Source organism: Megachile rotundata, chromosome 1, assembly GCF_050947335.1.
Source record: "Megachile rotundata isolate GNS110a chromosome 1, iyMegRotu1, whole genome shotgun sequence".
NCBI classification, from domain to species: Eukaryota; Metazoa; Arthropoda; class Insecta; order Hymenoptera; family Megachilidae; genus Megachile; species Megachile rotundata.
Genome location: NC_134983.1, coordinates 7,636,707 through 7,662,206, shown reverse-complemented (window position 1 = coordinate 7,662,206; position 25,500 = coordinate 7,636,707). Strand labels below are relative to the sequence as shown.

General features: G+C 32.0%; 1 protein-coding gene and 1 long non-coding RNA gene across 11 annotated transcripts in view; both read left to right on the top strand.

The window, feature by feature from the left end:
• Positions 1-25,500, top strand: part of LOC105661785 (uncharacterized) — a 351,630-nt gene that overhangs the window by 193,596 nt on the left and 132,534 nt on the right. For 2 of the 10 annotated variants that reach the window (XR_001095030.2, XM_012279318.2), the window contains one exon: positions 3,166-3,404. The exons of 5 other annotated variants lie outside the window; for them this stretch is intronic. Coding sequence is in view for 1 of the 5 variants with exons in the window: in XM_012279318.2 (XP_012134708.2) it covers positions 3,166-3,255 (90 nt within the window). In the remaining 4 variants the exon portion in view is untranslated. Of the gene's footprint in view, positions 1-3,165; positions 3,405-14,460; positions 16,314-24,994; positions 25,190-25,500 lie in introns of those variants that run through there. 3 more of the 10 variants (XR_013039149.1, XR_013039156.1, XR_013039147.1) reach the window with 3 other exon arrangements.
• On the top strand, positions 22,983-24,305 carry LOC143265056 (uncharacterized). The gene is made up of 2 exons (XR_013039172.1): positions 22,983-23,734; positions 23,837-24,305. It is a non-coding gene; the product is annotated as an uncharacterized LOC143265056 (long non-coding RNA).

The following is a 25,500-nucleotide window of genomic DNA, read 5'->3' as shown; positions in this document are numbered from 1 at the left end:
AATTACATATTCAAAATGTATGCCGCCTTCCATCACATAATATTCCGGTCTTTTACTTCACATTTTCACTTCTGTAAATCGAGTAATATGTTAATAAAAATGTCATATAATATGTGTTTTAAATTCTCTAATGCTATGAATAACAAAAATGTATGTTCCTATTTAAAAACTCACGGTAACCATGACTTTGCCACCTTGGTAACACCTTGTATATTAATGCACATGCTAATATACTTTGTTTTTTCAAAAAACATGGAATTTGTCCGCTAATATTACCAGATAATCACAGAAAAATTAGTTATGGAAAGTTGTGAGAATCAGCTTTCTACAATTAATCTGTTACACGAACTGTCCATAACGTATTTGAAATGTTTCGAAATTTTGCAAAACGGAATAAGGTTTATTCGTATTCCTGGCACAGCAAAAATCCGAGCCAAGGTAGTAGCTTTTTCGTCAACAAAATGGTGAACTCCGATCGTATATCAGACACCGCCCACGGCGACCGTAGCACCATAAAAAGAACAAATACTTTCTTATTTTCCCTGGCCATGGCCGCCTGCTTTGATATACGATACGTTTGTACCGTGTCGGCCAAAGCCTTCGAAAGCCGACCATCTACCGAACAGCATTTTTATGCTAAACTGGTCAGTGCGACTGACAAGAATTGACAGAATTCGAAAAACAGCTGACAGTCCGCCATGGGACCACTTCTCTTCTATCCGTCGTCGGTAAATTTTCAACTGTTTCTTGATCACCTTCTTTTCATCCTTACAAAACGAATCATTTGTTGTTTCTAATGTTATGCATACAATGGCTGTCACTCAAAGTCGTACTCTCGAGTCATTCTTTTTTAATGAAACAAAAATCCTTACACATGGGACTTGCATAGAGATATGTAGTTTAATGCTTCCTTACTGATTATATAATGAAACCTTTGGTACTGTTCCATAAAATATGTTATTACATGCGAAAGTTAAAATTTGTTATTCATAAAAATTGGACAATGTTGGTAACACTGAACTTTTGAATTCTTAATTTTCTTGCGCCAAATTTCTAAACATTTAAGTTCCTAAATCCCCAAATCTCCAGAACTCTTAATTCTTAAATTCATTTATCCCCAAATTTTCAAATCTTTAAATCTTCATATTCTTAAATCCTTAAATCTTCAAATTCCCAAAGTTCCAAATCCCCAGATTCCCAAAGTTTCAAATTCTTAAATCCCCAACCCCTCAAATCCCTAAACACCCAAAAGCCCAATTCTCTACATTCCCAATCTTCCAAATCCTTAAATACCAAATACACCGTATATATAATGGACGAAATGATTAATACGAACATTATTCATATTAGTCATATTTACCCAGCCATTATGAATAATGCAAACCAAATCTAACCAGATATTATAAATAATAAGCTATTAATCATTTGAACTGTAACATATACAACGTGATTCATTTAAATAGGGCCACATAAATATCTCTTTCAGCTACAGTGACACACTGAATATTTGGTACGTCATTTAAATTATATCATAGAAGCAATATATCACACAAATAAATTTTTTTTTCAGAGTAACTTTTATCTTGTACTAACATTTTCAAGTAAATGCAAAGCTGATTCGATGAGATCGAAAAACAAAGAAATTACACTAATCAAAAGAAGAATACAGTTAAACTTGCTCTATTTTTATTTTTATTATTGATTCGCTTGTCATTTATAATTGATAGATGTTGAATCTTCGTTTTAATGAAATTAGCAAAAATAAATGTATGTAATGAGAAGTCGATAATCAAGTTAAAATAAAATCTATATATTTTTTCGTTATTGTTTTCCTGATAATAATTTTTCACACATAAAAATTGGCTTATTTAGAATTTCTTTTTAATTATTCATAAATCAAGTTTAATTAACAAATTCTAAGGAGGTAGTCGTTTTTCTTAAATAATAAATTCATTTAGTCTTTTAAAAGGTACTGTACTTTTAAATATAATAACCTCCACATATTCGATAAATAAATAAGGGAGATTGAATAGGAACATTTTAAATATTAATATTCTTTTTGAATAACTGCATTTATCGGATGAACAAAAATAATCGACAAAAAGTAGTTTAACTTAATCGCATTATTACGTGTCAGCAAATAGTTTGCGCCAAAAGAAAGATGTAATCGCAACATTAGCATCGATATGTTCGTCAACTGTTAAAACGGTATTACATCTCAAAGAAGCTTATACATATCCACCACGCAACATACAGGGTGTCCTATTTCAATCAGCGTTTTAAATATATCGTTTACAAAAATATTATAGATGATAGTAGTGAGATGATGATAGAAGAAAAGTGTAGACGATAGAAATGAGAAGATTTTAGGAAAAAATGTTAAACGGAAAATATAATTTATTTGAAACAGATTAATATCATATTAAATACATTTTTATTAAAAACTGTATTTAATTGAATTAATATGTAAATATATATTAGCAAAGTCATCGACACTTTTCACGAAAACTAAGTACATTCTTATTGACCTGACTCAGTAATTGAGTACTTAAGAATAATTGTATCACACATGAGAACGTAACCATTTAACATGAACAATTACTATGAAATACAAAGAAATTCATAAACAGAAATATAACTATTCGCGTAATTATATTAGTTCTTTTATCCTAAATAAAACTATATTAAAATTGATGAGTGTCGCTTCAAACGTTTAATAAAATTCATTTTTTAGTAATCTTATATTGCATCTGTTTCATTATTTACTAAATAATCATTATTTATGTCCGCAGTTATACTTTAAGTTCACTGAAGACTTGAAGAATTTTAATTTAGGTAAAAGTCATGCTATTATGCTGCTGGTTTATTAAATGGGTCTTCACTTAACTATTTCATTGCGTAAAACTATGTGTAAAAAATATTGATAATCAAGATCTCCATAAAAAATATCAATTAGCATGAAATTGAAAAGAAATATAATTTTAGATACGTAAAGAAATGAACAGTAAAAAAATTGTTAAAATAATGTTAGCTTTGTATTCTCCTCCCACATTTGTATCATCAAAAAAGTTGAGATATTAAACGCGGTAAAGTTAGACAGGACACCTTGTATATGTGAACATGTAATATAACCTTAGTTAATCTTACTTAGGTAACTGCTTTCAGGACCAGCTTAATCCTTTGTTGCCTGAGACAAGAAAAACGGGGAACCTTAAAGTTTCTTGTAGCGATGACACTGGAATGAGTTCAATATAATGAACAATGAAGATAAGAATTTTCTATCACTGAAAAATTGGTTTTCCGGAAATGGAGCTTAAACGCGATTAGATCTATAAGAAAATTTTAGCTCTTACGCTTTAACAAGTGTACTTAACAGTAGAAATAAAAAGTTGGGTACTTTTTAACTGGAAATATTTAATTTGTTTTTTAAGAAACATGTTTGAACAAAAATAATTGCAATATTATAATTGCAAATATTTGCATTTCATTAGTATTTTCATATATAACCTACAAATTTTAGAGCAACAAAGATACACAAATGGCTTATTTTAGATACTTTAATATTTTATTTTAAATAAACTTTTAGATGTATCTAGATGTACTAAATAAAAATGTAACCTAATTTATTCCTTTGGAAAATATTTATTTTCTAAATACAAATCTATTTTCTATTATACAACTGAATATCCTTAAATTATCAAATAAGGCATTACATGTTGTAAAAATTAATAATTTCGAAATTATTACTATGTAGTAAAATGTGGTAAGTGCAGTAAACTATATACAGTACGAAAACAGTAAACGATACATTTAGTAAATAATACATTTACCAGTAATAGTAATTTTTATACTCAGTTCATATTTTCGCTAAAATCATAGATGCATTGAATAATAAGTATGTATTTACTGCAACAGTGACATATGCACTTAATCAAGCGTGACAATGCCTTTAAAAAGTGTATTTTTCCCGGTGCCACAAACTTCCGAATAAGTTCTTTTGAGGTCGACATTTTCCTTTAACCAGTGGGTTTGCACCTTTTGAAGTTGTATATTTCAGGTTGGCTGTCGTCGTTGCCAAACTATGGCCGACTTTCATTGTATGTCAGCTTACCGACAGGACAGGGGACACACGAATATCGATGTATAGAGCGAGACCTGAACTAGAAGCAATCTCGGCATTGCATCGACCAACGGATGATAGGTATCGACCTGGATCAACATGCTTTTCCTGTGAAGCGCCACCGCTCCTGTCCCGTTCTATCCTCCCTTCGTCTTTCGTTCTCTCTCTATCCATCCAACCGTCTCTTTCTCTGTTTCCTTTACTTTCTATAGCACACCTTCCTGTCTGTTCACCGCACGTCTCTTCCTAGTCTATAACCCAGGGCGTGTGTGTACACGCTTCCACGGACAGAGAGAGAATTATTATCCAGCCACTCTACTCCGCTACCTACCGTGTTTCTTGATTACTATCGGCGCAGCTGCGCCCACAATTTGTGTTCTCCGTCAACCATGCGTAAGCGAGCCGTCCGTCAACGTCGTGCCCATAACGACGCCAGCACCCTCCGCTAAGACGTCGTTGATAGTTTCGTATAGACGTGTATCCATCATAACTTCCGTTGGATTCTTTCGCACAGGGAAAGTCAGCGACGTTTCGTTAACCCTTTGATTGGGGTGTTGTCAGAAAAATGCACCTCGATATTTGCATGACTGCGTATTATTAGCAAAATTCTGTCAGATCTCTGAAGAGAATACAGGGTACCTCTAACGCAACGATATTTCACACACTCGCACTTCTCTGACAAAATGAAAGTCAGGAGCAAGATGGAGTGGTGGATTCTGGATATGGGGCGCGCGACAGATGTGTGTAAAAGAAATTTTGAAAACAGTTTATTTTCATGGCGAAATCGAGGTCACCTTGTGTGTATCAATACTTCTGATCCTATACGTATGCGTTTCGTATACTTAGATCTGTGACAGTATATGTACGACTTTTGTATATTTATGGATCTGTAAGTGTGTATATTCCTCTTTCATATGCATTCACAATACTGTAAGAATGTACACGTATGCTTTGTATATTATTGATAATGTTTATATACGTCTTTTGTACATATGTATGGATTTAAGAGCGTATGTAATACGTCTTACTTCGTGGCAAGTAAGATGACAATTTCTACTCTCTTGACCACTTTAACAATTAATTGATACGTGTATCTATTAGTATAAATAAAATTATTATTATTAGTCTAGAAATTAATTTCTTTTAAATTATTTGTAAGAAACAAATTTCTCTTTCAAATTCAGAATTTTCTGAAATTTGTGTTCTCTAAATGGCTGTATCGGATATTATCTTCGCTATAAATTACGTTATATTGTTAATGATGTTAATTACCAAGAAGAAATAAATGTGCATAATCTCATAGCCATTACTACCCAAAGATATGTGTGACAGAACTCTGTCATTTAATTTTAAATACAAACTTACCGAACCTTCTCATTAGCAGTTAATAGCTTCATGCAGAAAGATATCAGGACATAATTCATAAGTTTAATGAGTTTCATTACTCACTTCCGATAATGAAATCAGCGTAATAAACTTGCACACGAGTGCAAAATATTTTCAATTTCCTTAGTTTATTATATAAATTAATTTTATTCGAATAAAATGATTCAGCGTTACTCGTTTGAATATACGAGGAAGTGATAGAAAATAGAATTCGTCGTATAGGGGAGATACGATAATAGTGTGTAGGGATTAGAATGTAAATTAGTTCGAAGCTCTGTCACAATGCAACCTAATCTCGTTATATTTACAAAATATGATGCTGATGGACTGCTTGTCAGTCACTTTCGGTGATAGGAGATGGCACCCATTAGTTAGGGAGCGGCAGCTGAATAGGGGACCGGAGTATGGTTATTTATGCCATAAGTGTCTCCGGAAATCTCTTTCTGGCTCGTACAAAAACCCAGATGAACTGTGATAAATTCTGTTTTGTATTTTAATTTCAAATCTCCGAATATGTATTAACATTTCAGGTTATCTAAACTTCGTTTCAGACAACGTTATCTATAAGTTCCTTTACAGGAAGTTTTTCATACTTGATGTTATTGCTTTCTGTTTTGGGTCATTTGTTGCTGTAAGTGTTATGTATAGTATACAGCTATATATCATTAAATATACTGAATAATATAGAAAATATGGTTGCTTTCATTTTTATATTCCAAGTATATAGATGCTTTTACCCTTCACTGTACGTACTATTGTTCGATCTATATTTGAACACACATGTCACATATGATATATCTTGCCACATTTATTATTTATAATTACCAATATTTTCAAGTAAATAAAATTCTTAATAGATGATACTCGTATGAAAATTTAAGCGACAGAGTATTAAGTACAATCATCTTCATGCTGACACTTAACTATTGAAACTGTCGTACTAGATTTGACTCGACATTTGTGAATACATATGTTCAAGTTGATCCTATCTCCAAGCATTAGATAACCAAAATGTGACCGAAACCGTGATTAAAACTGGCTTCAGCAGGTGCTGTTAATGCTCGTGTTACGTGAATGGTCCGGAAGGCACATCCGATAGAAGGTTAAATAGCGACAGGCGCCATGACACGCAACACTGGCCGAGCAACCAACTGTTTCTGGCCAACGAATGGAGTTACTACACCGCGACAACTTGACATGTTTGTACAGAGGCCACACGATGATCATACGAACATTAACAAATAGCTTACTACCCGCAGGTTACAGGTTATACACTCGACCAATACACGCGTGTCTTCCAAGGGAACTTCGTCATGGACAGGTGGTCATGATTCATGATTCACACTGTCCACCATTTTTCTCACACAATTTTATTTTTGTAACGTGTGTTCGAAGTGTTGAAACGAAATTGCTACTGACAAGAGTGAAACACTTTTAATGGAAATTTATGGTATTTATTGGGATAAACATGTCCAGACGATTTAGTTGTAACTTATTTTATTTTGAATCAATGAGATCAATATCTTTGTTTTTAACCATATGAGAGGTTGAGTGTTGTTTATCAAGGTTGAAAGTTATTTTATGCAAAAATCAACAAGGTTTGATATAGTTCTATAAATAGCTTTAATTTATAATTGTTAAATGCTTCTTGTATTAATTTTCGAACATCTAGTTTTGATAATTAATCAGAATCAAGTTACAGAGTTCCAGCAATTATGAACTTTTGTATTTCACTGCTTTTAGGTTCTTTTACGACACTCCTTCAAACTTTTACCAATTTAAAATTAAGCCAGCAGGTAGAAATATTATTGGTTCTTTATTAACAAGCTAATTGCGAGGGTAAGATTCTCAATAGAATGAAAGTTAAACCACGTATATCTGTGAAGAAAATTCGAAAGCTAACATCTTCACGGGTTTATGCTAGCGTGAAGTAACCAACTATATGTCGTGTAAGAAACCACAAACTTTATACGTTACGATAAAACTACCGCATCAAGGAGAATAAAAGGCCTTCGAGGAAACATTACGAAGGAGGAAAATACGTAGGTGAGACGCTTAGAAAGCTCGTAAAAAGAAAACTTGAAGCAACAAACGCAAGCAACCATTGTTCATATGAACATGTTATTTATTCGGTGTTTATTAAGTCTTTCAATATGAAATACAAAATTCTTTGACAAAATATAATTTCAATAACAAAATATCTTGCATTTGTAATTTTATTAAAACAAGAACATCTAGTAATTTCTTTCTTTTCCCAACTTTTGGTCGTTTGGTCCAATTCCAAAATAGCTCTCCTACATTATAAGGTGTTAAAAGTCTGCTACTGTATACAAAAATTCACTGCGTAAATTATTCAAGAAATTTTATTACACGGAGTTATTCCCGTTCCTCATAAATGCGAGACAATATTTTTTTTAACGTCTACTTCACACGAAAAAAAAATCAGGTTTCAACATAGGTATAATAAATTTGCAGAAATACACCGTTCTTTAGAAATAATACATTTAAAATAATACAACGATAAGTACATTGTCGTTCAATTTGTTACTTAACGAGTTAAAAGGATGATCTCGTTTGGAGATATTCTGTGCAGGTCGTAGAAGATTATACGATTTTTCAGACGCATATACGACGAACATATTCGAAGAAAAATGAGACTCAAGCTATTTGGTATCCGGGCAGAAGTCCCACTTCAGGCAGAATATAATTTCTCTTTATTGGATACGGTATATCGTTTTTCTCCTCAGGGGATAAGAGCACGGGAGATAAAGCCAAAATTCTTTTGATATCGAAATACATTGCGGAGAGGAAAGAAAAGGTGCAGGACAAAGGGGTATGTCGTTCGCGAAACGCTTCCTCTCACCCTTGTGTCTCAAACTACCGGAGTAAACTGTATTAGCCGGCGGCATCTTGATATCATCCAGAGAAACTTGCCAACTCCTTTATACAGACATTTATTTCCTGGCGCATCTGTTACGGCCAAGTGGCAATCTCGCAGATTGTACTACTTTGCTTTGCCTCGACCTACGTTCTTTGCTCCCCCTCAACAACCTCAAATAACCGAAGGAAAACATAATCGTGAGTCATTCGTTATTCCTACGCGATCTGCTAATTGCATTTTAGAGACTTTCCTCCAAATTCATTATCTGTTTTGTGGGAAACTAGGTTATGCTAGGTTAACTCTTCTAGCTTCACATACAGTTACGTCAATATTCGAACAATACTTTATTTGTCACTATAGGAAGGTATTTATCATACTGCTTGTTTTATTATAGACTGAAAGTACAGTGGACCACAAAAGTATTCGTACACTTGAAATATAGAAGTAAAAGCAACAATATTTTCTATATCATTAAGTATATTTAATCATATGTATATTAAACATTACTTACAGCAACAAATGACCGAAAACCGAAAGCAATAACATTATGTAGTAACTTGAAATGACTTGAAATTCACGAGACCGTAAGAAATCACCGGGACAAAAGTATTCGTACACTTAATTATTGCTACAATTATTTTAGCAGGAATTTTATAAATTAATATTTTGTATGATAACCCTTCCGGCGAATCACTTCACGTAATATATCGGGCATTGACAACACCAAACTTTTAACGAAGTCAGGTTCTATATTACACCATTCTCTTTTTAATATTTCTTTCAAGCGTTCATTCAACGTCATTCATCCTGTTTTCGCACATTTTTTTCTAGTTTCGCCCATACATGTTCGATAGGATTTAAGTCAAGCAATTGTGGAGGAGTTGCTAACCTGTGGGGAGTATTGGTATTAACAACTACTGACGCACTATACATATAGGCTGTATGTTTCGCGTTACAGTCTTGCTGAAAATAAAATTCATCTAATTCATTCTAATTCCTCTGCACTATTTTGTAAATTTTCTTTTAAAATATTTGAATATAAATGTTTTTCCACTATCTTATCTAGTATTACTAATATAGAAAGTAGTAATAATATAGAAAATATTGTTCTTTTTATTTCTATGTTTCAAGTGTACGAATACTTTTGTCCTTCACTGTATAATAAACAATTTCAACTGCAACTTTCAGCATGCCATGAATTTCTTCTTCTACAGATTCATTCATTAAATTTATATTCAGGCAACACATTCATATTCGTCTATCTATTAATTTACCTATAATGATTTTTACTTCTTACTGTGTCTTCAACTTCAGTTAACTTTTAATAATTGTTTCATATTTATATTTAATCGTCTTAGAATCGTTTATAATTGATCGTCTTATACAAAGGGTCAATTTCGATGCACGTTTGAGGTTAGGTGGCCCAGAATTATATTAAAATATGATTATACAGTATTTCAAATATTAATTAATTACAGTAGGAATAATATTACCGACGTTAAAACAGCAAATTAAATTTGATAAGAAAAATAATTTGGCAAAATGGCAGTCGAGGTCTGAAACGCTTCGAAGAAAGAGAAACGGAAACGTGTTACATTATAGATACTACCTGTCTCGATCATTCCCTGAAAAACATTAACCACAACGCCGGCGTACAATAAAAGTCATCAAGAGACGGTAGAATACATTACAATTTCCAGGACAGAAATTTATGACCTGTCCGACCACCCCGCCCAGCAATCATCGACAAAAGTATGGTCTGTCCAGCACGCTTCGGTTCCTTTCGTACAACCACAAAGACCGGGAAGAAATTAGTGCTATTATTCTGTGAGATGCCGCTGGGATGGGACGAAGCAGGAATAAATCTTATTTTGTCGTATGTCAATACCGATCCCTACCTAACCGAGATGTTAATCAGCATTTAACATGAATGATTTCTTTCAATTCTGAAACTGTTTTCTTTGTCAGAACTGATTTATCACTGAACGGAGATGAAGCAGATTACTGAACATGAAATTCATGAACGTGCATGAAATAGATCAAATAGACCTTAAGAATTTACATATATTACTCGTATGAAATCGCAGTTTATGAAACTTTTGAATTTTATAACTATACTTAAGAATATTAATTGGTATTCAAATTATGGGTTGCAAAATAATTGATATTACAAAATAAAACTCACATTTTTGTTTATTATTCTTCACCATATTTTACTAAATAGATAAGCTATAAAAATAGATAATAAACTCAGTTAAATTAACATTCAATACCTGTTAAACTGCAAAGTCCAGTCGAGGGTTAATATTCGCCGAAGGATGAGCAGTTCTGACTGGTGACAAAACCACAAAAGAAATTAGTAACATTATTCAGCTGACAAGGCGCAAGGGATTGCAAAGCGGGAAGTAAATCTTATTGTACCGGTATACTAGGATCATTAGTTATGATCTTTGTGCGAATGAATACGAAGATTAGTTGGTAGGCGTTCGTGTAGGCGGGTTGCTGAAATCCCTCGACAGAGTCGAGCATCTGGAGAATTCTCTTCTATGGAATTTACGTGGAATAGGTGAGAAGGGTTACAGTCGGAAAAGTGTGGAAAAATGGGGAAGCTCCCGGGACACCCTGCTGTGGTCCGCTAATGGGAACCTTCCGGGTACATTCGTCTTTTTTCATGGACACTTTGACGCGTTTTTGCTTCCACCTGGAACGGTCAATCAGCTGTTTGACGGTCGTTCCGCCATATTGGAGAGAAACATTAGTTACACTGAATCTTTATTTCCTTATATTTCTTGGATATATTTGTTTTTTTAATGCGTTTGTAACGTGCACCTTCAACTCCTCACACTTATTTCCTTATATTCCTTGAATACAAATATTTATATTTTTAGTCGAATTTTTAACATACACCTCTTCGGTCAATGTCATCATGGAACATTATTACGAAGTTACAAAAAAAAATACAAAAACACAAGGTATTTGAATTCTTAAAAAATGGCAGCCTTTGCCATACTGTTCAAGAGTATATAAAAACTTGATAAATTATTTATATAATTCAGTATACAGAGTATAAGAGTATATAGAAACTTTTAAATATGAAACGTCAATGATTACGGAATTCTGAACTGACCCAAAAAGGTTTTGTAATAATGTTTTAGTTCACATTTCTCTTGTAAACGTTAATAAATTGATATCAATATAGAAGCGATAAATTTTGTTAACATCTTGTCCGTATTTTTTCACGCCGTAAAATTATCCCACTCAACTTATTCGTTCATAAAGATCGTACTCCTGGTTGCCGGATTAAGTTATGAGAAAGTCGAGCTGTTTTCCTAAAGTAGTTGACCGTATCTCGCGACACGATCGATGTGTGCGTCGTGTAAGAGGTAGAAGAAACATGTACCACTGTCGTTTTATATCATTCAACTTGTTCAACCTACATGAGAACGTGAAATAAATTGACGCAGCTCACCGTGGAATACAAAACAACGATATGTAACGCGATCGTATCGTAAACTGTAAGGTGTCGAGCGATCAAGTCTACGCTAAATACCTCTTTCACTCGATATACGCATATAAAATCAAGCAACTATACATATTTTAATGCATTTATACTGTGACCGGAAAAAATAATCGTAAAAATGTTCTGATAACTTTTCTGATCGTGCGAATAAATTTGTGTGTATTTAGAACTGTGATAGGAAACTTTGTGAATGATTTTTATAACTTTGATGTGTTTGAAGCTTTAATTTGGAATTGTTTTTAAGGAGGGTCAAGGATAGAAAGTTTGAAACTTTTAAAGTTGTGAATTTATGGGTTTTTTGATTTTTAAATTTGTGGGTTTTAGAATTTCAGAATTCACAAGTTTTTGAAGATTTGAGTGCTTACAATTAGGTTTATGAATTTTCAAGTCTTCAATTTGCTCAACTAACCTAATTTGAAAATTTAAGAATTTTCAAATCTCTAAATTCTTCAATTTCTAAATCTCCAAATTCCCAAATCTTGAAATTTCCAAATTACTAAATTACCAAATTGTCAAATTGTTAGATTACCAAATTACCAAATTACCAAATTGCTAAACTGTCAAATTATCAAATTATCAAATTCTCTAATGCTCCAATTTCCTCTTTCTCTAATTTCCTAACTTCCCAATTCCCTAATTCCCCATTTTCCTAATATTCTGATTTGCTAATTCCCAAATTACTAAATTTCCATATTCACAATTATCCTAATTCTCAAATACCATAATCCTCGAATCACAAAATTCCCAAATTCTCAAATTTTCAAATTGTCAAATTACCAAATTCCTTAATTCTCTAATTCCCAATTTCCATAATTTCCAAATTTCTGAATTTCTGAATTTCTGAATTTCTGAATTTCCAAATTTCTAAATTTCTAAACTTTACGATTCTCAAATTCCAAATTCTTAAATTGCTAAATTTCCAAATTTCAATATATTTATCGTTAATATTTGATATGTATTACCATAACGAAATAAAATAATTAACAGTCATAATCATTAATTACATATTGACAGTACATATAATTTAAGAGTACTATTATTGAAACATGATATAATAAAACAAATTTATGCTAAACGTAAATTTTCAAACTATATAAAAGTTACAATTCATATAACAATACTTTTCAAATCATAATCAATGAAAATTTGAAATGTTTATTATACTAATTGTAAGAAAATGTTATAGTTTACATTGAGAATATTGCGATATGAGAAGTGTGTATCAAATATACAGGAGTTTCGTATTTTCATAAAACTGACATCAAATAATAGTAAGGTTACGATACGATAAAAGTAAAGTCACCTGATATTCCATTACACTCCGTTTGCGACACGAGATCGAGAAAGTTGTAATGACGGGAGTCTGTGCATGAAACCGAAGACTTCCTGACATCGAAAACGTCAGTAGATATTTGGTAATTTTAATAATAATTTGTAACATTTATGATTAATAACTGTTGATGTGTAAATTCTATATCATACGATAAAATTTTCTAGTTTCCAACTTTTTAAATTTTCAAGCTTTCAAGTTTTTACAAGCTTTGAGGTTTTTACAAGTTTTCAAGTATTTACAAGTTTTCAAATTTTCATGTTTTTACAAGTTTTCAAGTTTTCATGTTTTCAAGTTTTCCAGTTTTCCAGTTTTCAAGTTTCTAGGTTTTCAAGCTTTCAGGTTTTCAAGTTTTCAAGTTTTCAAGTTTTCAAGTTTTCAAATTTTCAAGTTTTCAAGTTTTCAAATTTTCAACATTTCAAATTCGCAAATTCAGAAATTTTGAAGAATATTAATTCGAAAGTTTTAACATCTTTAACTTTATAAAACCTCAAATTTCAAAATTTTCACATAGCCATCTTCACAGATCCCCAGATTTCTGTATTTCAAAATTCCCAATGTCCTAAGTTTTCAAGTCTCCAAATTTCAAAATTCCAAGCATTCCAATTTTCAAAAGATCAAATTTCCTAATTTACTACATTTTTAAATTTACTAATCCTGATATCCCTATATTTCCAAATTTTCAATCTTTTACATATCTAAACTTACGAAACCCGAAATTTTCAATTGTCCCAATTTCCAAGTTCTAAAATTTCAAAATTCCTAAAAAGTTTCTAAAATTTTATATTAACACTGAACCTACCAGCATATGTGTACCTCATGTGAAATTAAAAACGAAGAAAAATAAACAAGCGACTAAACATAAAATCCTACACACAATTAATATTATTGAAAATTATCAAAAATTTCAAGAAAAATATCTTAAAGAATTGTGTTACTAACAAGTAACGAAACTTGCGAAGCAGTCATTATAAAACTTTAACACTAAATACTAAAACTACCCTCTGATAGTTTTAGTGTTAAAACCTCCAAAAACCAATATGGCAATTCCTCAACTCCATCGCAATCCTCCTACGATATTTTCCATATCTCAAATATTCGACACGTGATATTTGCTCACGACAGTACACAAACGCTGAATATATTGTCAATGCGTTTCATCTTCGAAGGATTAAAAGCAATCATCTCAGAATGATTACCATGTACTCCGTAAATGATTTCAGGACATACAGAGTGAACGACCATGTCAAACTTCCATTGGCGACTACCGTACTACGCCAACGACGTTTCGACGATCAGCAATCTCTGTTGGATTATTATGCCTGTCCATCAGCTATGATCATCGCGAACACGCCGGTATGCCGACCTCATTAGCTGCTTCGAGTCCGGCTTAAGCCAATGAATAATGGGGCCTCGACACAGTGCCGCTGTCATGCTCGCTCATATATTTCTTGAACGATTTATCGTTCACCTTTATTGGCCGTTCACTAAGTACGCTTTACAATCCTGCTGTCAGACGATGAATTTTTACGCCGAGTGACGCTTTACGATGCTCGATGCCTAAACGAACGAGCAAATACTTATGTAAGTCGGAATCGAAACAGTGGGAAATTTTTTTAGAAATAATTGCGGATAAATACTTCGAATCGATTATCGCGAACTTTGCTGCTTTGTGTGTCGCATGAAAATGATGAAAATTGAGATTTAATCAAATTTGGTGACCTCTGTTTTAAGTTAGGTTTTCTATACATAATACACATATTGGATTTTCTATATGTAATATACACATATTAAATAATTGCGAATAAATGTTTCGAATCGATTATCGCGAACTTTGCTGCTTTGTGTGTCGGAGGAAAATGATGAAAATTGAGATTTAATCAAATTTGGTGACTTCTGTTTTAGGTTAGGTTTTTTATACATAATACACATATTGGATTTTCTATATGTAATATACACATATTAAATAATTGCGAATAAATATTTCGAATCGATTATCGTGAATTTTGCTGTCGTGTATGTCGCATGAAAATGATGAAAATTGAGATTTAATCTTTGGTAACTTCTGTTTTAGGTTAGGTTAAGTTAGGTTAGGTTTTCTATACAAAATATAATTAGATTTTCTATACAGATGACGTATTTTGAATTTTATAAAAGACTTTCAATAGAAAGATGAGTTCAGATATAGAAAAGGATCGAACTCTAACCGAATTTGTATCTGAAGAAAAGTTATTTCAACATCTTCAGTGAATTGATCATGTACCTCAGGGATTTGATCAAACCCCTATTTTTATCATCTCTTTGCACCATGTATATTTAACAAATTCAGAAAACGAAAATTTAACGTAAAGAGAATATTTAAGCCTTGAATTTGTGACCAAGACCAAAGTCTTGGATTTGTGCAACGTTGTTATTTCAAAATATTAAAGAGGACATTTCAAATGTAGTGTGATATTTATGGCAGTGTTTATTTACATTGGTGGTCACTTTGCTGGCTAACAAAGTTCCACAGTTCAGACTATTATTAAAATGATCTATTGATCAAGATTTGCGTTGAAGTTCATTATATATGTATTAGATGTTTATTAAACATTTATGTTAATAAATACATATTAAATATGCTAATGAATGTGTCGATATGTTTGAATAAATCAGAAAATGTGAACTTCGCAGAAGTTGTAGCAACGATATTTATGTTCAATATTTCTATCTATTACTATGTTTAATATTACTAAAATATTTTGAAAATTTTTTCTCAAAAATTGATTACTGTTACATATATACTCGACCTGTGAAAATTTATGAGCAATGAATGCTACGAATTGAAGTAGTCATTAAATAGAATTATTAACATGCCTTATAATTAGGATATGATGCAAATACAGATCATTACAAATAGTTTCTGTCCCCAGATGATTGAAAGTAGCACTAATAAATAATTTATAGCTTTCAAGTTCATTTTGTAATATACTATATAATTTACATATTTTTTTCATATATATTTTAAATGTCTAAATTGAAAATATAATCTGCTTATGATTTTCTTAAAAATTGCTGGAGCTATTCACCTTTACTATGTAAAACCCTTAACCTATAATTTTTTTATATAAAAATATTAATCACTTAATCTATCATTTTTTCAACATTTGCGTCAGTCGGAGTTAATTACTGTTACAATATTAAAATAAAGAAAGAAGCTTGAAGTGTTAGTCGTGTCTTGAATTCAGTGATTTTTAATTGTACAAACTGTAACTGATATGAAACTCAAAACTCAGTTGTAAAGCAAATAAAATTTATTTTTGCTATATTTGAACTATGATGTGCGTCATGAGTGTATCTCGGTATTACAAGCAAAGGGGTTAAAATTGATATTATAATTTCATTGAAATACAAAACAGGTTGATCACATTTGTGGATAGTATTCTGATTTTATGACATAAATTATTGCATTTTTTCAAAACTGTTTTATAAATTGTTTGAATATGTTTTTTATATATGCCTTCAGAATCCTTAATTTGCTTACATAAGGTTTGGTACAAGCTTCAAAGTCGTAATGAAAAGTGACGTTAATTCAATATGTGACATTGATTACGTGTTTCAATCATTCAATGTGTGATCATTCAAACTTAATAGATGTTTTTTTTACAAGATTTTCATACATATGAAATTTAAGTAAATTTAAATCAATTAGTTAATGATTCTAATTTTTACTAAATTTAATTTTTAACAAAATGAAAGAATTGCAACTTTGAAGATATTACTAGTTACTATTATTTAATTACGGAGTCTTGATGTTAAACACTAAATTATTTCACGAATTTTTAAAAATAAAACAATATGAATTTTTGTCATTCTAGTTTAAATATTTTTAAAAAATGATCAACTTAAAAATAACGTCAGGAGCATACAAATTCTAGGTATTTTTTATGCACTTTATTTTGGAAACTAAATTCTAAAAGAGGATTTAATTACACCGCGCAGTGAAGCAAACAATTCTCCTGCGGAAAACATAAAAGAAAACTGTTGGTCCGCTTTTGTACGGAAGCAAAATAGTTGAGTAAAACGCGCGAAATTCGTAGCAGTGTTCATTGCACACATTTATAGATTCTAAAATATACGTCAGAAGAAAAGACGATATAACTGATCACTTTGCATGTTCCGAATTACTTTCTTTCTGTACCGAAAAAGAGCGAGTCAATCTTTCTTTTCCACAGAAAAGATATTTATTCGGTTAAAAAATATCTGTAAAAATATCTTGCAACGAAACACGTAAATATTACTGTTTGAACTCAACACATCTTCAGACTTAAAATTCTTTACACCAAAATAATTTCAAACGAACAAATTTCCTTGAAATTAAATTTCTGATAAACGTTGTAAATGAAAAATGGTTCATTAGTTCGAATTTACTGCATAAAATTTGTAATAAATGGCTGCTTATGAAATATTTAAAGAACGTGGTGAAGTTAAATGATTAAACTTTTAATAGAGTAAAGAGTGAATTTATAGTACACAGAGCAATAGAAAATAAACTTGGGCATTATTTCAAATTTTTGGTCCAAGTTTCGTGAAACGAAAATATTTATGAATGAACAATAAACTCTAGTAAATTCCAATAAATTTGAATTTGAAGTGAAAAGTTATTCGTTTAATAATTAAATAATAAGTCATAATAAAATGAATAAATAATAAATCATAGTAAAATGAATAAATAATTAAGAATTCGTATATGTACTACATAACAGATGAAATGAAGTTTTATTTGAAACAAAATCTTACTTCAAAACGTTTCTAAATTCTGAATCATTTGATCACATATTGTTAGGTTAAAATTAAAATAAAAATATGAATGATATGTATACTACCTTACACAGCGATCCTTTATATCAAAAAAGAGTTACCGCAGAGTTTAACAAAAGCTTAATTTCTCTAATTAAAAATAAGGAATCCAAGACCCGCCATTTTGACGAGTTCCGAATCCAGCGTTAATTTGTACAACTTTAACGGACACCATGTAGGGGCACAACATTGCAGCGCATATTTGCGATTTATTTATTGCACTACTGAAGCTGCCACGATCCTGTTGCATGTCAGCAATTGTCAAGAAAGGTATACCGGTTACGAAGATCACGGTCACGCTGGTATTCCGGCCTCATTAGCTGTTCGGGACCGGGCTTAAGCCAATGAATAATGGGCTTCGTCCCAATGCTTCTGCCGCTGCGGATGCTCGTATTTTTCTGCACGGACTTATTGCACTGGTCCACCAAGTCACGATTATTTATACTGCCAGTTCAAGAACAGCTTTCTTGCCTTTTGTCAGTGAATAGGTGGTATACATCAAAGCCAACAGAACTTTAGATTTCTCTGACACGTTACGATTCAACAGACTAAACAACAATTTGACAAACTTAAACAATCGTATGTTTCATCTCACTGCTCAACTTCTAAATATTTTCCTTCTGTAAAATTAACAGAACGTCCAAATTTTGGTGGTGGATATACAGACGGAAAATGTCACTAGGGGTGGTAATCACTCTAGGGTTTCTCTGGTAACTCTGGAGTTATTCTGGTACTGTGAGGATCTATACTACCTATATTATTATAATATTGAATTCTGCATAATACAGATTCTATCTATGCTATTGTACTTTACTATGGATTCAATTTTAGTAGAATTTATAATATTTTTCTGGTGATGTATTTTCTTAAATAGAGGGTTTCAATGAAAAAACTGGTTAAACTGGCTAATTGGTGATTAAAAAATTAAATCGTTTTACATTCTTCAAACATAAAGCACCTCTGAAAATTCATTTTGAACTCGCTTGAATAATCTCACAAACGATCTAGATTTGTGAGCCGCTCGTCTTAACAAAGGAATACGAATTAGTGTAATTTGTAAAGAAGACAGATTATGTGATGCTTAAAATTTTGTCATCTGTACAGCCTTCAACAAAGTTTTTCAAACAAGATAATTAAGAGCGCTCGTGCTCGAATCCATCTTGAGTTTTCTATCGAATTTCAATTTTACTAACTTCTGAAAAATAATATATAAGAATTTGTTTGAGATTAAAAAGGTAACACTAAACGACTTAATAACATACACCGTGTGTTAACAGACATTACGCAACACGAGATACCAGTTTGTCAGCATTCGTCATTTCGCAAGGAAACTATTGATTTCACGCGTTCAGCGATCGTTCATCGTGTCAGTAATTTAATGGCAGTCGTGAATAAGCCAAAGAGTCTCTTACCGCTTCGATGAACGGACATGGCAGTCCCGAGAAATTACTTCTTTCACATTTCATTTCGTGCTCGTTCTTCTGGGTGATGTCCAAGATACCGCCCACGCTACATCTATAAAAGCCGGCTGATATATCGCCTCGTTAATGTTTCGCTTCATCAGATGTTATGACTGAACATCTTTCACCCTGCCACTGGGTGGTCATTTCTGACTGCTCTTGTTGCGAAACCCACTGTTATAAATTATAGGGAACCTCTGTGCCGCGCATTTCGTCGTTTTGACCACATACGATCGCTTCATTTTTTTAGAACTTTATTCGGGAAAGCAATTTTTAAGCTTTTCCCTCTGCATCATTACGCTTCGGGTAGAACCACGTAATATTTTAATCGATATACACGTTTGTCTGTTTTACATCTTGTTTTGGACGGCGCATAAATAAAATGTCTCGGTTTTAGATCAATCATGTGAAACGTGAAGAGGAAGTCTAAATATTTTCTATCACTTTTATACATTGCCAAGTCTGCTAAATATTTATTAAACGCAACTTCAATGTATACATAAAATTTTGTTTTAATATTTAAAATATTTATTACAAATATGAATGTTACTTAATACCGTTTCTTCAATATTATTTTTCATTTTTTACTTCTCATAAAAAGTCAAGTATGGTCCCTACGTTCAGGTTGCAAGACAATCACTTCTAATCCACTATAAATATACTGATACGTTGTATAAAAATTGAATTCAACTAAAACTAAACTGAATTTAATTAACTATTGAATTCAAATAAAAAAGTTTTTACAAATTGTAATTGTCATTACAAAATTTTAACGAAACAGGTGTTTATAATTTTCGACGGTCTTCGTAATCTGTGTTCATTTTCTGAGCTGAAAATGTATTATAATGGAAATATTCTAAGGGGATTCAAATTCTACTTTGTGTATTCAAAACGGTTTAGAGCGATTGTCAACCGATCATTAATTATGTGATAAATGTTCACTCCGCATTCTGGAATTATCATCCTTCCCATCCAATTTCCTATTGATTCCCTGAACTTGACAGTCAATCTATGCGCATTACATAGGGGTTCGTCGTAGAGAACGTATTCGAGGGTGAATGCCTTACCCTTCGCTATACACATGGATAGGAAATGTGTATACACATGGATATTGTATGCACGTGTGTACGTGTGTATGCTCGAAAAACAGCGTGGGCCACGATCTCTGTAAAGGCGTCGCCGTTTAGATAATAACGCGCATTTTATCTCCCTCATAAAACCTAATTTATAGCCACATCCAAGTCTATAGGCGTGTACGAACAGCCATCGGGAATAGGAAGAGTTCTGAAAGAGACAGTGCCGTAATTTTCAGAGAAGGAGCTTCTCAATCCTCGTTGGCTGAAAAACGATTTCATCGCTTTTGAAATTTTCTACCTCGAGCTCTCACTTTTCTCGTTGCGAGGAAACAATCGGAGTTAGATATTATTTAAAATAATTTTAAGTTAAAAATTTTTAATAAAATTTAATATTCGAAGAATCAAACGTAATTCTTTCTTCGAACAAAAAATTTGTATGCAATGGAAATTCTGAACGAAATCAAATTTTTTCAAATAATGAGTGATTTTTAATACAAAAATATTTTCACTTAAAATATTAAATTAAAATTTAATGAGAAATGAGAAAGTTTGAGAATTTAGGTATTTAAAAATCTAGAAATGTGGACATTCGAATATTTGAAAATGTATGAATTTGGAAATATACAAATTTAAAAATGCAAAAGTAAACAAATTTATAAATGCACTTTTATCTAAGGAAAACCTCCATTCCAAATGTGAAAGCAATAAATAGCAATTTTTATTATCACGAAGCACTGCAGAAGTGCATACAGGTACATCTTTCGTGAGACTGTCAGTACAAGAATATAAACATTGTACGTACAAGCAACATACGTGTATCCCCACAATAATGTGTTGTTATTTATGCTAATGCGAGCCAATTGAATCTTAAACATTCTAAAGTTTCGCTTAAATTATAGTGTTCGATCGTATCTTATTAAAAACTGTCCAAGTTGAAAATTCACGGTTACAGTACTGGACGAAGACGTAAAAGGAGGTTACATCGGGGAAGGTTGCTGAAAGTGAATAGCTCGGTAATGTTATATCAGTGTTGAAACGCTCCCTTCGGCATTTAGGTGACGAAAAATATGGACGTCCGCGCGTGTGTGCGCGCGCGCTTTTACGACGGCTGAATGCAGTTACCGACGATAAACTGCATACGTGTTTACCATATAATCTCCGATGGATGGCTATAAATTCGTGATTTACTCTCATTACCGCGCCTTTGAGTGTTACGACTTGTGCTTACGATACATAACCGCTTGGATAGTTTAATTTATTCATATTGCGCGCGCGAGCGCGATTTTCCGCCGCGACGTGTTCCACTTTACCGACCGAATAAAAGTTGTCCAATAACGCGTACAGACGCTTGCTAATAAATTGCACGTTGCACGGTTTTCGGGAAATTTCATGACACGATCTTCTTTTCATCTCTAATTGCATGTTTATCTATAACAAATGTTATTATTGTTTGCTTTATACAGGCTGTTACGCTACACACGATTTTTCTTCACTTGCAGCCATCTTACGAAAAAAAGTTTAGAACAATATTTGCAAGGTATGAAGTGCACAATAGATATTAGTAAAGCAAATTTTGAAAACAGTTTGTTCTCTTGGCAAAGTCAAGGTCACTTGAGTTTTTGAAATAGGAATATACATTTTTTTTATTCATAGCATTTCCACTTCTGTAAATCGAGTAATATGTTAATAAAAATATCATGTAATATGTGTTTTGAATTCGTCTCGATGTTCTCCAAAGCTATGAATAAAAAAATGTATGTTCCTATTTAAAAAACCCAAGTGACCTTGACTTTGCCAAGAGAACAAACTGTTTTTAAAATTTGCTTTACTAATATTTATTGTGCACTTCATACCTTGTAAATATTGTTCTAAACTTCTTTTCTTGAGGTGGCTGCAAACAGAAAAAAATCGTGAGTAGCATAACACCCTGGATAATAATGTTACCAAAATTGAGAATTGAGTATCAAGTTTTATGAATTTAATGGAACATATAACATAAAAATCTCCATATGAATAAATCGTATAAAAATAATTTGCTGTGTTTAGATGTCAAGGTAATTTGGAATAAATGTTGTAATGTGTAGTTTGGTAGTTCATCAAACTCTGATATGCAAATATAGGGATATAAGAAAAATATCCATTACATTTAATTTATGCGGTTTAAATTTGTCTTTTATTTCATCTTTAATTTATGACTACTTAGCACACAAAATATTTAATGAGTATATGGAACAGAGCATAACAGGTTTTAATGATCTTAAAATATGTTATCAATGACGTCATTTTGAACGACTTTTCTTTGTATATAGAACTTGGTTTTAATTTCTGAGATGTTTGAAAAACATTTACAGTGTGTTAATTATTTCTGAAAGGGTGCTTCACCCATTTCAATCGCCTTGAAAAATATTTCAAGGAAAAAAAAATCTGTTGCTATATATTATTATATATTTATAGTATACATGGGTATATCCTATTACGACATATTACTGATCTGATTTGACCATGTTGTGTGTTATTATAGTAAATACATGATAGCAGCAAATGTAGTATGTTTTGGACAACTGTTCACATGTATGCAACCACTTTTCAATTTTGATCTTTAAGATGTATTTTACAAGTGATACTTTTTAAAGAAAAGATAAGGCGATACTATAACAGATATTATAGCAAATATGATAATAGAAAGTGCCAATCAAAATGTGATTTTAATCGAAGTTTTTTGTAAATATCTCTGAAAGAACATACAATGGTTACAGGGAAAAGAATGTTACCCCTAGCAATATATTGCAAAATGACCTTTTTCTATACTCATAAGTATAAAAAATATTCAGTTATATATTTTTGAACCAAATAAGAAATTTTATCGTTCCAATGATTTCAAAGTAACTTTTTCAAATGACAGCTAAGAGCGATTCGAAGATAATATCAATGAAACGCGTACAAGCAAAAATTCGCAAAAGGTGAGGTACAAAGTATAAAGAAATATTTACTCCCATATTTTCGTGCTAAATAAGAAATTTTATCGTTCAAATAATAATTTCAAAGTAATTTTTTCAAATGACAGCTAAGAGTGATTCAAAGATAATATCAATGAAACGCGTACGAGCAAAAATTCGCAAAAGGTGAGGTACAAAGTATAAAGAAATATTTAGTCCTATATCTTCGTGCTAAATAAGAAATTTTATCGTTCAAATAATAATTTCAAAGTAATTTTTTCTAAATAGCTATCAAGCATGACTGATGGTAAAAGCGGTATCTCACGAACGAATAAAAGTACAGAAAAAGTGAGGTTAGGTTAAAACCAGCGGTGGAAGAATCGTAGTAGAAGAGAAGAATACATCACGTTCCCAGTTTATAGTCCGATACGCTGGTAGGAATTGGCACCCGTGCTGAGCTTTCCCGCAAAATGCAACGAACGCAGGGGTACGAGGCAACGAGATACGAGGCGTTATGGCTCTTCCTGGCTCGTAACCTCTGGTCATAAAGCTACTGCACGCTAAAATATTGTCCGCCGCCACGTCTCCACGCCTACGCGTCTATCCGTCGATCTATCTTAATGCTATTATTGTAATTTATTAGCGCCGTTCACGGAGAATGAATCGATACGACGTATTCGTTCCGAAAACGGATTACGGATAATCTAAAGCGATCAACTGTAATGAGGTTATTAAATAAACGCAATACCAGATGAAATTGCTTTATAGCCATTTAATTTATTTGCTATGCGTAATCTAAATTTCCAAATTAACTTATACGCAACTCTTTCCAGTATTTTATTGTTATAGGAATATTTAGTTGCGAATTTGTTGCTGGTAAATTCGAACTGAAATTCAAATATTTTATCCCTTTGCACTCCAAGATAATTTGACTGCAAACAGCAACTTTAAAACTTACTAATTAAAAAGTTAAATGAATTCTTTTGAGGTTATTATTTCTCTACTAATAACTTCCATTGTTGTTTGTTTCGCTATGTTTATACATTACACATGCCATATTATAGAATTAAAAAACAGAGTCAAAAAATGCTTTGTTATTGCTCAAATTATTGTCTTAAAAAAAATGTTGACTGAGAGTCACCTCTCGAGTTCAAAGGGTTAAAATGATTCATTGATGTACACCTTCAGTTGTGTAGCATTTCATAAAAATAAAACAGTCTGAAATATTTAATATAGGAACGTTGGAAAAATATTTTTTAAATTACGTTTTGAAAATAGTTTTTAAATTACATCGCTTACAGGTGTAACTGTGCTTATGTCGTTGTGAATAAACCAGTGCTTTAAATATCAGTTGAAACGATATCGTCTAATAAATTAACGATCATTTCAGGTAATAAATTATTTCGGTGAATTAACTTTGAACATACTTATGTGTGCTATTTTCAGGCTGTTCAACGCTCTTTGTATGATCCAACGATTTCAACTGTGAAACGTTTGGCACGTTCAACGTGGAGGAATATAATAGGAGCACAATTTATGAAGCACTGTTTTCATACAAAATATTCATTTTGGCATTCTGTACGATCGATGAAGCTGTTTATTAAATATATTTACAAGGACAAGGTACACAAATTGTACGGAGGAATTTGAGTAATAAATTGTATGTGCTTCTTAAAGTGCATTGCGAGAACGACAGTTTTATTGATAGTACATTTGCATAACAATAATTGAAATGTTCATCCTTCGTATTACAATTAGTCTTATTAAATGTAGACAAATTATTAAATTGATGGGATATTGGCGCAGGTGGCACTGTAATAAATAGCGCGAATCAGGACGCATAGATGTCATACTAATTTTGTGTGATAAAAGAAAAATGTTTAGTTGTAGTGTTGGAAATTCAGAGATTTTGAACTTTTATGTTTTCACTTTGAAAATTTAGAAATATAGGG